Below are 12,406 nucleotides of genomic sequence, written 5' to 3' on the forward strand. Positions count from 1 at the left end.
TGACCAGAACCCCTCCTGGTTCTCAGCAGCCGGAGTCTCCTTAGAGGTGCCACCTGCTCCTCCCCACTGTCCACCACCCACCCCGTTGGAGGCTGAGTGCCCACCACCCTTGGACCCGTGGGCTAGGTCAGGGGCCCAATTCTCTTCCCATCCACATTTGTTCCTGGACAGTTTGTCACCTTCCTGTTCTCCAAAGAGAACAGCGTATGGAACTCACAGCTGGATGCAGTGTGCCCAGATACCATGAACAACCCTCTCTCCCACTACTGGATTTCCTCCTCGCACAATACGTGAGTGGCGCCCTCAGCCCCACCTAGCCCAGACGGGGAGGGAGGGCCTTGCCTGACCATCCCTGTCTCTCCTTCCTTGTCCAGGTACCTGACCGGGGACCAGTTCTCCAGCGAGTCCTCCCTGGAAGCCTACGCTCGCTGCCTGCGGATGGGCTGTCGCTGCATTGAGTGTGCGTGGGGGCTGGCCTGGGGAGTCAGCTGGGAGGCTTTGCCTGACCGTGTCCTGTTGTTCCCCAGTGGACTGTTGGGACGGCCCTGATGGGATGCCAGTCATTTACCACGGACACACCCTTACCACCAAGATCAAGTTCTCAGACGTCCTGCACACCATCAAGGAGCATGCCTTTGTGGCCTCAGAGTGAGTGGTGGGGTGGGGTCTCCGGTCGGCGTGGCTCCAGCTCTCCTGTGAGAGGGCAGTGGGTCTCCTCCGATGTCCCTGCTCCCCTGCCTTCATCTCTGGCCTTTCTCTTGGCTTCCTGCATTACCCCCTGTCCCTGCATCCTTGGCCCATCCTTTTCACGGGTCCTTCTCTGTAGCATGTGGAACACAAACTCTTCCCATCCTCAAAAAATACTTCCTTAACTCTGGCCTTTTTGTTCCATTGTTCTGCCACCTCCTTTCCCTTCACAGCCCAGAGAAGTGTCTGTGTTCTCGGTCCTGTTCTGCAGTCCTGTTCGCCTCTAACCTCTGCTCGTGTACTAGTCTAGTCTCTCCCACCTTACTGATGGGATCGCTGTGGGCCCAGTAGCTAAATTTGCAGACTACTCATCTTTCCTGATCTCTCTGATGTAGGGTGTGTCTCTCGTATTTTGGGGGCAGCATCCGTAATTGGACCAAATCTGGGGTCTTCCATCTGTAGCCATTACACCCCTTTGTTTCTGCTGCACCCATAGGTGCCCCATAGGACCCCCTGCAAGTGGCCAGGTCCTGCCTCTTCTCTGGGATAGTGCCCCTATAGACAGTGCTCCCAGGCCCTTGGCTCCTAACAGCTCATTCTCTGAGGGCTCTCTAGACTGAGCCTTGACCCTGCAGAAGCACAGGGTCTGTGTCACTGCCCTGGCCCCCTGCCATGCAGGTACCCAGTTATCCTGTCTATCGAGGACCACTGCAGCATCGCCCAGCAGAGGAACATGGCCCAGTACTTCAAGAAGGTACTCGGGGACACACTGCTCACCAAGCCTGTGGACATTGCTGCCGATGGGCTCCCCTCACCCAACCAGCTCAAGAGGAAGATCCTTATCAAGGTAGGGCTTGGGGGCCAGTAGGGGGCCCCACACTTCCCAACACTTATCCCTGGCCATCCGTCCAGCTCTTGGTAGGCTGGGTGAGTTGGTGGGGCTCGGCTGGGGCATGCTGTGCATGTCCTGGCCTGACCCCCACAGCACAAGAAGCTGGCTGAGGGCAGTGCCTATGAGGAGGTGCCTGCGTCCGTGATGTACTCTGAAAATGACATCAGCAACTCCATCAAGAATGGCATTCTCTACCTGGAGGACCCCGTGAACCATGTGAGGGCCAGGCTGGGCATGGCGGAGGGGGCCAGGCAGCGAGAGGACTCTGTTCATGAGCCCCCCCTTTCGGTCCCTCCCAGGAGTGGTATCCCCACTACTTTGTCCTGACCAGCAGCAAGATCTACTACTCTGAGGAAACCAGCAGTGACCAGGGCAACGAGGATGAAGAGGAGCCCAAGGAGGTGCGGGGCCAGCCCGGGGCTGGGGGCTGGGCTGGGGTCAGAGTCACCGAGCATCTTTGCCCTGCCCTCCCCCAGCAGGTCAGCGGCAGCGCAGAGCTGCACTCCAATGAGAAGTGGTTCCACGGGAAGCTTGGGGCCGGACGGGACGGGCGGCACATTGCTGAGCGCCTGCTCACTGAGTACTGCGTTGAGACTGGGGCCCCCGACGGTTCCTTCCTGGTGCGCGAGAGCGAGACCTTCGTGGGCGACTACACCCTCTCTTTCTGGTAACCCCTCCCCTGGGGCATGTGCACGTGGACACAGCTCCCCAGAGAGAGCCACCGTCCGTGGCTTGTCTTCTGTTCCAGGCTTTCATGTGAAGCATGATTTCATCGCCTGTACACGCACACACGCACGCACATGCTTTCCTGTCAGTGGGAAGGCCCTCCTGCAGGACTGCCCTGCACCTAAGCTCCCTAGGAGGTCCGCCCCCTGCTTTGAGACTGGGTGCCTCACTCGTGTGGAGTGTGGTGTTCGGGGCCCAGCCCGTGTTTCACTGCCTCCCTGTCTTCCCTCAGGCGGAACGGCAAAGTCCAGCACTGCCGCATCCACTCCCGGCAAGACGCCGGGACCCCCAAGTTCTTCCTGACAGACAACCTGGTCTTTGACTCGCTCTATGACCTTATCACACACTACCAGCAAGTTCCCCTGCGCTGCAACGAATTCGAGATGCGCCTCTCGGAGCCTGTCCCACAGACCAATGCCCACGAGAGCAAAGAGTGAGGGAGGGGCCTGGGATGGGGCAGGGACCTGGGGCTGAGGCCCAGGGCCTGACTCGGGCCTGTCTGCAGGTGGTACCACGCCAGCCTAACCCGAGCGCAAGCCGAGCACATGCTGATGCGTGTTCCCCGGGACGGGGCCTTCCTGGTGCGAAAACGCAATGAGCCCAACTCCTACGCCATCTCCTTCCGGTGAGGGATGTGGCCCTGGGCTGCTTGGTGGTGGTGTGGGCTTACGCCTGAGTCTGGGCTGCCCTGACCCTTTGTGACTGTTCTGTCAAGGGCTGAGGGCAAGATCAAGCATTGCCGTGTCCAGCAGGAGGGCCAGACAGTGATGCTGGGCAACTCGGAGTTTGACAGCCTGGTTGACCTCATCAGCTATTACGAGAAGCATCCGCTGTACCGTAAAATGAAGCTGCGCTATCCCATCAACGAGGAGGCGCTGGAGAAGATCGGCACTGCTGTGAGGACCCGGTGGTTGAGAGGGCATGGCAAATGGGGCCGAGGCCAGTGTGGCCCTGCAGAGACCCCCAGGCTGGTGCTGAGCAGGCCCCGAGTCTAACAGGCACGGGATGGTCTGGAGCGTGGCTAGGCGGCCTGGGTGTGGTAGGGAGCCCCGTAGGAGGGCTGCCTAGCCCAGCTGGGGGCCATGGTGGGGGTGCCAGGGAGTGTCTGAGCCGTGTCTGCAAGGATGGCCCAGGTTGGGTGGAGAGGTGGGGGCTGAACACTCCAGCAGAGAGCGCCCCATGTGCTGGACTGGGGTGAGGAGGTCCTGGAGCTCCCTCGGGGAGTGTAGGCCCACGGCTGGGGGCTGATCTGGTGGGGCACGGACGAGACTTGTCCCCAGGGCAGGGGACAGTGGAAGTGTGGCTGGGGGGGCAGCACCACAGGTGAGATTAGTGAGGGAGGAGGGCGGGACAGAGGCACAGGGGGTCACGGCCTGGGTAGAAGGCTGGGAGATCCACCTGAGACTCGTATCAGTAGACGCAGGTAGGCAGAGAGGACTGCCACGCCCGGGGGCCGGGGGCTTGGGGCAGAGAGGAGTGTGCTCGGTGAGTGAGCCACTGAACTGGAGCATGGAGCGTGTGCCTGGGGTCCCTGCTGCAGCTGTCTTGGGGACAGCCTGGCCTCCAGGTGCTGTGAAGTTTTAGAATCTTGAGATGGGGCTCCAGGGTGGGAACATGGAGAGAGAGGGGATGAGGCCCCTGGTGGACCAGATGCCAGTCGAGGGGCACATGGAAGCCAGCAGCTGCTTCTATCTCTGGGCATTAGCATATCCCATTCCCTCCTGTTTCAGGAGCCTGACTACGGGGCCCTGTATGAGGGGCGCAATCCTGGCTTCTACGTGGAGGCAAACCCTATGCCGACTTTCAAGGTATACAGCCTCGGGCCTCCGAGCGCAGGAAGCTGGGGAGGGTTCCCAGCTGCCTGGGGCTTGCATCTCTGCTCAGACCCATCTGTGGTCTTTGTGGAGAAGTGGTGTTTGTGGTTTTCCGAGGCCTGAGAGGTGGTGAGAGATGTGTGGTTGGTGTCTGACCACAGCTCTCCCGGGGCCACCCCCCTCCCCACCTGTCCCTGGGGGTCGACACTGACCCTTCCCGACTGCTCCTCAGGGTGACCCTCTGTTTCCTCCCCGAACAGGAGCAGGGCAGGGGCAGGGCACACTGCCAGTAAGCTTGGTTCTTTGCCGCTTGTGCCCTCACTTCGTGGAGATCTGTCAGACCAGATCTTCCTCTTTTTGCCTTTTTACCTAAGGGCTAAGGATGTATGTCCTATTCCTCCCCCTATTCCCTCAGTAGCCAGGGAGCCTAGGAACAGGACAAATGATGGGGTCCTGGCCATGTGCACAGGCTTCCAGGCCCCAGGAGAGGTGCTCAGGGCACCCCCCGCCCACTCCTTCCTAGTCAGCTAGCCCTCACTCTTGGGGTCAGGTTCTCCCTGTGGCCCAGGGCAGGGGCCTGCGAGGTTCCACCTGGGCCCTGAGGCCCCGGCCCTGTCCACAGTCACGTCTGCCCTGGAGCCTCTGCGGGGCCAGTGGTGGGGATGTGGCCTGGGTGGGTGGCTGGCAGTGGCACCTCCTGCTGTCTTGCCCCTGCTGGGAAGCCTGTGCTTACACGAGCCCCATGTCAGGAGAGTGGCAGGGAGGGACTGTCTGCCCCAAGTGGTCCCTGTCCTCTGCAGTGTGCGGTCAAAGCCCTCTTTGACTACAAGGCCCAGAGAGAGGATGAGCTGACTTTCACCAAGAGTGCCATTATCCAGAATGTGGAGAAGCAAGAGGGAGGCTGGTGAGCTTGATCCCTGGGGCCGGAGAGCCCATGGTACGGTGGGCCAGGAGTCAGGGGCCTCTGGGGTGTGGACCGAGGGTCCGGGAGGCATGGGCTCGGCCATTTGTGGAGAATCTGTGCCTCTCACGCACGAGCAGTGCCTGCCTAGTAGGGGGGGGGTACCCTGACAAAGGATACCCTTCTCGTGGGACTTTGGGGTGGTGGTTGGGGTTAGCGGCCTATGGCTTCCACAGGTGGCGGGGGGACTATGGCGGGAAGAAACAGCTATGGTTCCCATCCAACTACGTGGAAGAGATGGTCAGCCCTGCAGCCCTGGAGCCTGAGAGGGAGGTGAGACCCGAGCCCTGGGGGAGGGACCGGGTCCCCTCCCGACTCTTTCCTGTGCACTGTCACTCCCCTGTGGCCTCCATGGTCTGAAGCACGTGCCATGTTCATGTAGCTGTGTGTGTATTTGTAAGACGTTTTTGTCACGGGCACATAGGCATGCTGTCACATGCATGTGTACCACAGACGTGCTGATGGTCCCATGGGCTTTGCTTCCCACAGCACTTGGACGAGAACAGCCCCCTAGGGGACTTGCTGAGGGGGGTCTTGGATGTGCCAGCTTGTCAGATTGGTGAGCGCCTGTCCCCTACTCTCGCCCACTGTTCCTCAGGGTCTGACCCTCCCCTGTGGCTCTCGCCATGCTCTGAGGAGGCAGCTGAGGGCTGGACCCCTAGAGGCTGCCTGTACTCTGAGCTCCCCCCCATTGGACTCCCAGGCTCCCTTCCTCACCCCCTGTTTTACCTCCTTCATGCTCACCCTGTCTGCCAGGCCTGTGGATGATGCTGATGGCCAGGTGACCTTTTTAATCCTAATGGTCCAGAGTGTGACACGGGTGCAAGTGACACAAGCTAGAGGCCCACCAGTCGTGGTGGTGACTTATCTCTGAGCTACAGCATCCTCAGCTGTAGAACGGGCCTGGAGGCAGTGCCACCTCCCTCGTGGGGCACAAGAAGGAAGACAGGCTGTGAGGGGACTCCAAGCCAGTGCCTGGGGTGTGGCGTGGGGGACAGAGAAATGTCTGATCCCAGCTCCTCTCCTCTCGCTCTCCCAGCCATCCGCCCTGAGGGCAAGAACAGCCGGCTCTTCGTCTTCTCCATCAGCATGGCGTCAGTGGCACACTGGTCCCTGGATGTTGCTGCTGACTCACAGGAGGAGCTGCAGGACTGGGTGAAAAAGATCCGTGAGGTGGCGCAGACCGCAGATGCCAGGGTGAGACCCTGCTGGAGCCCTGGGGGCCAGTGGGCCTGGGGTGAGCAGGCAGACAGCGATGTGGCATGTTCAGGGTGCACTGAGTTTGAGACACCTGAGGGACCTCCAAGTGCGTCTGCTGAGTGGGCAGCTGGATACACAAGGGTGGGTAGGAGAAGTCCTGGGCTCGAAGCAGGAGCGTGGGAGGGATGGGGTGGCATAGAGAAGGAGAGGAGCCCAGGAAGGGCAGGCCAGAGCGGCCAGAGGCAGAAGGAGGACTGGAGGTAGAGGCACCGTGATAAGGACCTGGAAGTGTCCACTGCGTTTGGCAGCAGTGGGTATCCCAAGAGCCATGTCAGCCCCATGCCAGGGTCAGATGGCAGTGGGCATTAGCAGTGTGGGGTGGCAAGGGCCCACCTCCGCACAGGAGCACACGGGGCTGGGGCCCAGGCTCAAGCTTGGCCAGGAGGACCAGTCTCCTGAGGGAGGCAGGCCTCTCCCACTGAGCCCAGGGAAGAGAGAGAAGTATTTGCAAGGGTCACAATCCCTACTAGGTAGCCATCTCCCCTTGTCATTTGGTGCAGGGTGGGGGGCTGCAGAACAGGTCTGTGGCTGCTTTGCAAGCCACGCAGAGAAGGGGTGGTGCCGAGGATTTGTCAGACATGGCCTGGAAGGACAAAGTACTGGCAGATCAGGTGGCTGAAGGGCTGGTCGCTGGGGTCTAGGCTGAAGAGGGAAGGAAGTCTGGGTATAGAAGCCCCGATGAGAGCCAGCGGGCCTCTAGGGGTAAGGGGACAACCTGGGGGTGCAGCTCAGATCTGGCTGTGGTAAGTAGGTGGTGGAATTGGCATTGCGGGACTGAGGTAGTGAGGCTTTTAGGCCAGGGTGGTGGAAGGATCATCTTTCGGGCATGGAAGACAGAGGCAGAGGCCTAGACAGGCCCAGTGAGGCCACAGGGCAACCAGGAGGTGGCCTTTTTGTCTAGGGAGGCTGGGTGCAGCCAGCCCCAGTACCCTGAGGTGTCACTGGGGCATGGGTGGTGGTGAGGATCCCACCCTCTGGGTCTCGATTCTGGGGTGAGGCTGAGGACAGAGGCCCTTGTTTACGGTCCAGCAGGGTCTGGGCAGTGCAGGCGGGCAGGAGGGGCCCAGAGCACCACGGTGGATGTGCCCAAGGCAGTGGGGGCCTCCTCCTTCTGGGCGGGGCTCCAGCGTCTTGTGTGTGTCCCAGCTCACTGAGGGGAAGATGATGGAACGGAGGAAGAAGATCGCCCTGGAGCTCTCGGAGCTTGTCGTCTACTGCCGGCCTGTGCCCTTTGACGAAGAGAGTAAGGAGTGAGGCCCAGGCAGGGTGCACATCTGTTGGGTGCCCTTTATATGGGGGTGGGGAGCTGGCCACCAGCATTGCCTGGGTGGCTGGGCTCTGTAAGTGTTCCTGTTTGGTCCAGAAATTGGCACAGAGCGTGCCTGCTACCGGGACATGTCATCGTTCCCGGAAACCAAGGCTGAGAAATACGTGAACAAGGCCAAAGGCAAGAAATTCCTCCAGTACAACCGGCTGCAGCTGTCCCGCATCTACCCCAAGGGCCAGCGTCTGGACTCCTCCAATTATGACCCCTTGCCCATGTGGATCTGCGGCAGTCAGCTGGTGGCCCTCAACTTCCAGACTCCAGGTGAGGAGGTGCCCTGGGGGCAGTAGGGCCCCGCCAAGCAGTTGGGCTGGAGTTCACTTACTCCGGCTTTCCCAGATAAGCCCATGCAGATGAACCAGGCCCTCTTCATGGCTGGCGGGCACTGTGGCTACGTGTTGCAGCCGAGCACCATGCGGGACGAGGCCTTCGACCCATTTGACAAGAGCAGCCTCCGCGGGCTCGAGCCATGTGCTATCTGCGTTGAGGTGAGTGACCTCATCTCAGGAGTCAAGGCTGGGGTGCTGGTGCATGTGACTGGAGAAGGGACACCAGGCTGTTCTCGATCTTGAGGAAGACATGACTGTCCTCTTGAGGGGGAGAGGCAGCTATGTGGAGCTGAGCTCTGTGGGGCACAGGGTGGAGCAGCTGGGCCAAGCATGGCCAGTTCTAAGCACTAAGAAGTCAGGTTATCCAGTGAGGCCAAGCTGTGGGAAGCCACTGCCTGGCAGCAATAGGCAGAGGACAGGCAGGAAGCCAGGGCCTGTGGTGAGCTAGGGCCTGCGCACAGGAACAAGCCAATGGCACTGACTAGGGTGAGCCTTTATCCAAGAGGGACCTCAAGCCCCCGAGGTCCGGAGCTGTCACTCCTGTGCAGAAGTCCCCGAGCGCCTCTGAGGCCCCTGCTGAGAAGCTGGGATGTGGGCAGGACATGTGCCGCCTGGTGCAGTGGCATTCAGGGTGGGTGGGCTGAGCAGAACCCGGCAGGAGCAAGGACGGTGTGGGGAGCCGTGGGGTGAGCATGTGCTTCTTCCCAGGGAAGAGATTTCTTTTTTTTTCCCCTAGGGGGAAATAATTTTTAAAGTTTCCATATTAAAACAGACATGGATTGAAGGCAAAGTAGATTGTAGAAACTCACATGGAAGTTGAGGCTAAAGCTTTCTTCAAATGAATTTTGGCAGCCCCTGCCTTTAGGGCCCCGACGCCATGAGGGACTTGGTGGTACGTGTCCTCACGGCCCAGCAGAGGGCGCACTGCCTCTATTGCAGAGTGGGGACTTGGGTGGGGGCAGGAAGGACAATCTCGGGCTCATCTTTGCCTGCCTTCAGGTGCTGGGGGCCCGGCATCTGCCAAAGAATGGCCGGGGCATTGTGTGTCCTTTCGTGGAGCTTGAGGTGGCTGGAGCAGAGTATGACAGCACCAAGCAGAAGACAGAGTTTGTGGGTGAGTCTCCCTTCCCACCCATCCTTGCCCCTCCAGGGGCACTGAGGGCCCATCCGCTCTGTGACCCTGACCCCTCCTGGCGGTGGCCTGAGGCCTTTTGCCATGGCTTTCACAGTGGACAATGGACTGAACCCCGTGTGGCCGGCCAAGTCCTTCCACTTCCAGATCAGTAACCCGGAATTCGCCTTCCTGCGCTTTGTGGTATATGAGGAAGACATGTTTAGTGACCAGAACTTCCTGGCTCAGGCTACTTTCCCAGTGAAAGGCCTGAAGACAGGTGAGGATCCTTCCTGGAGACGGTGCCCTGTGATCTGGCGTGGGGCGGCAGGGAGGGTCTTGGCCGGCTGTCTCCTGGGCTGAGGGCCAGGCTATGCCCTCCTAGGATACAGAGCTGTGCCTTTGAAGAACAACTACAGTGAGGACCTGGAGCTGGCCTCCCTGCTCATCAAGATAGACATTTTCCCTGCCAAGGTAGCTGCAGCGGGGTGTGAGCGCGCCAGGGCAGCTTACGAGGCCCAGGGGAGGCGCCGACCTCTGTGCACTTGCCTTTGTGGAAGCAGGAGAACGGCGACCTCGGCCCCTTCAGTGGCGCGTCCCTGCGGGAGCGGGGCCTAGATGCTTCGGGCCAGCTGCTTCACGGCCGGGCCCGGGAAGGCTCCTTTGAAGCTCGCTACCAGCAGCCATTTGAGGACTTCCGCATCTCCCAGGAGCATCTGGCAGACCATTTTGATAGTCGGGAACGAAGGTGAGGGGGATGGAAGGTGGGTGGCCGGTGTGCAGCTTGGAAGAGGGGGTGTGGAGAGCTGGGAAGGAGTGGCTCGTCCCCCGTTGGTCCCTCTCTTTCCCGGGAAGAAGCGTCAGTCATGTTTCTGGCTTTGGGCTGCAGGGCCCCACTGCCGGTAGGACACTCCTCCCTTCTGTCCAGGGCCCCAAGAAGGACTCGGGTCAACGGAGACAACCGCCCCTAGTTATGCCCAAGCCTCATGGAGAGCAGCAGCTGCGGCGGTCGCATGGCGCGCGCTGAGCTGGGCTCTTCGGAAGCGGCCTGCCAGCAGCCTTCCTGGCCTAACAGCCTGGAGCCTGGGATTCCAGCAGTGGATGCTAGACCCAAACCAAGCCATTCATGAGACGTCTTACTGTTCTAAGCCTCCACACTCCAGCTCTGGGGGGAGGCAAAACTGTACTATGTCTCGAGTTAAGCACACACATCTGGCCCTGACTTCTGGAGGTGGATCCTTCCATCTTGGGGGGCCAGGACCATGGCTACAGCCCCTTGGAGAGAGGCTGCCTCAGCCGGCCAGCACAGGAGGCTCTGAAGAGCCGCTGACATTGCTGAGAGTGGAGGAGCAGCAGCCTGGCCAGGGTAGGGAACAAACCAAGTTTACATTGTCCTGGAGCTTCAGAACTACAGTTGGGCAGGGTGAGAAGGTAGATGTCCCTGCAGCCTGGGTGGAAGAGCACGGGGCCTGCCTGGAGAGGGGCTCTGCCAGCCCAAGGAAGTCGACACAGCACAAGGGCACACTGCCCACGACTGGGAGTGCAGCCCAGCCTGAAAGATACAGGGGACCACATTACAAATAGCACTATTGTGCAGCCTGCTCTGTTGCGGGCCGTGTAGGGGTGCCTTGCAGAGTACCATCTGGAGCAGGGACAGTGGCAGCGTATCCCAGAATCACAGCAGTGTGGGCCATGGGCCCAGAGTTGGATATGCCAGCCGTCACGGGCTGTGCCCCCCACCTGCTGCCCAGAGCCGACTGGAGGACCTGTTCCCTGGAGTGGGTGGGTGGGGGGTGAGTTTGTGAGCACATGAGACATGGTGTATGGCAGTTTCTCTTACATTGTCAGTGACGACGTGCCTCATTTATGTAGAAGCCACTGAGATGTGGCAGGTCTACAGCAAAATTAAACCTAAGGCCTTTGTCAGATGACCATGAGTGGCACCGGTGTGGCAGGAATGGAGGAGTAAGGCCGAGCTGGGCCTCCCTCAGCACGTTCGGGAGCCTCCTTCCAACAAGGTGCCCTCCAGCAGGCCAGCCGTGAGCCCGCGCCCCTCCGCCCCTCCTGTTTCCAACTGAAGACCACTGTCCCTTCTGCAGCAAAAGCCCTGGGATCTGAGTTTGCCAGACAACACTGCAAGAGGGCACTCTCTGAGACGATCTTAAGTATTAATTAAATCATTTGAAAGTCCTAATGGACATACATGATGTTGGAGTATGGAATTTTAAAGTTTATTTTTTGCACAGTATTTCTCACTATCTTCATTATTTCATGTAGGATGTATGATTTTCTGTTGTCTTCTACTTCTAACCTGAAAGCTGCTTGGTGGAATGGGGAAGCAAAATGAACCAACTTATCTGTGCACTGTGGCAGAACTGTTATTTTTATGGATTTTACAGCTCAACTAACAGTGTTACCTTTTCAAGATTTTTATATTTATATACCCTTAAAACCACTGAGCCGTTAAAGCCTTGTTACTATTTCCTAATAGTGATTGTTTTCTATAGCTTACTTTTAGAGTAGATGTTAAGTTATTTAACATATGAAACTTTCCCTATCATGGATTGTAAACTGAAGGAAATTATATAATTTGAGAAAATGTATTGATTTAAACTAATTCTGAAATTGTATTTGAAAGTATGACCTCTCAGTCTTAACTTGTCCATAGCAAATATGTCTATATATGGTTTCCAACATTTGGTTTACAATTTAAATACTAACAAAAATTTTAAATTTTACTGGAAAAGCTTTCCTTCTGAAAGGGACTTAAAAAAAATCGTATATTTTTTTGTTCTCAGTGGTGTCATAACTAAGACATTGGCTCCTCACTCTTGGAGGGACACCTCAGCACAGAGCCTCGGACGGGGAGCGGCAGGTGCCATCGGCCACGTGGGCTGTTCAGCACTGTCAGGAACGGGGTGGGGATGGGAAGAGAAGCAAAGCCTATTCTGGTGAGGTGGGTTCCGTGGGGCTGGGTTTTTGTTTTCTTTTTTTTAAAGGCAAAAGACTTATTACTCTGTCCCTTAGGAACGAAAGTTGGATTAAGGCATTGCCTGGCTTGTGGGTAGGTGGGGGGACAGGCGAGCAGTGAAGCTGCTGCATGGATGGCTGTGTCTAGCTGGTAGGAAGATCCAAGAAAGGAGATGGAAAGGTTGGGCAGGCAGCCCTGCCTCTGGCGGGGGGCTGGGGCCGGGCCCAGGAGCTCGCACAAGCCCACTGCCCACATCTGGGCTCAGGGTTAGCCCTTTGCTAGTTCTGCTGCCCTCTGAAGGTCTGACTGCCAAATAAACCATTTTAATGTC

General features: G+C 58.5%; 1 protein-coding gene across 10 annotated transcripts in view; it reads left to right on the top strand.

The window, feature by feature from the left end:
* The window catches only part of PLCG1 (phospholipase C gamma 1), a 35,508-nt gene extending 23,102 nt beyond the window's left edge, over nt 1-12,406 (top strand). The window contains exons 11-34 of one of the 10 annotated variants that reach the window (XR_008997953.1): nt 172-290; nt 375-460; nt 528-648; nt 1,366-1,534; nt 1,673-1,795; nt 1,879-1,980; nt 2,056-2,246; nt 2,538-2,738; nt 2,811-2,930; nt 3,021-3,201; nt 4,036-4,113; nt 4,920-5,023; nt 5,257-5,353; nt 5,570-5,639; nt 6,120-6,277; nt 7,487-7,583; nt 7,704-7,928; nt 8,004-8,152; nt 8,993-9,107; nt 9,223-9,384; nt 9,490-9,578; nt 9,665-9,852; nt 9,994-10,470; nt 11,903-12,038. Coding sequence is in view for 9 of the 10 variants with exons in the window: in XM_057502991.1 (XP_057358974.1) it covers nt 172-290; nt 375-460; nt 528-648; nt 1,366-1,534; nt 1,673-1,795; nt 1,879-1,980; nt 2,056-2,246; nt 2,538-2,738; nt 2,811-2,930; nt 3,021-3,201; nt 4,036-4,113; nt 4,920-5,023; nt 5,257-5,353; nt 5,570-5,639; nt 6,120-6,277; nt 7,487-7,583; nt 7,704-7,928; nt 8,004-8,152; nt 8,993-9,107; nt 9,223-9,384; nt 9,490-9,578; nt 9,665-9,852; nt 11,903-12,059 (3,102 nt within the window). In the remaining variant the exon portion in view is untranslated. Of the gene's footprint in view, nt 1-171; nt 291-374; nt 461-527; nt 649-1,365; nt 1,535-1,672; nt 1,796-1,878; nt 1,981-2,055; nt 2,247-2,537; nt 2,739-2,810; nt 2,931-3,020; nt 3,202-4,035; nt 4,114-4,919; nt 5,024-5,256; nt 5,354-5,569; nt 5,640-6,119; nt 6,278-7,486; nt 7,584-7,703; nt 7,929-8,003; nt 8,153-8,992; nt 9,108-9,222; nt 9,385-9,489; nt 9,579-9,664; nt 9,853-9,993; nt 11,353-11,902 lie in introns of those variants that run through there. The other 9 variants (XM_057502991.1, XM_057502992.1, XM_036902276.2 and 6 more) reach the window with 9 other exon arrangements.

This window comes from Manis pentadactyla, chromosome 5 (assembly GCF_030020395.1).
Source record: "Manis pentadactyla isolate mManPen7 chromosome 5, mManPen7.hap1, whole genome shotgun sequence".
In the NCBI taxonomy this organism is placed as follows: Eukaryota; Metazoa; Chordata; class Mammalia; order Pholidota; family Manidae; genus Manis; species Manis pentadactyla.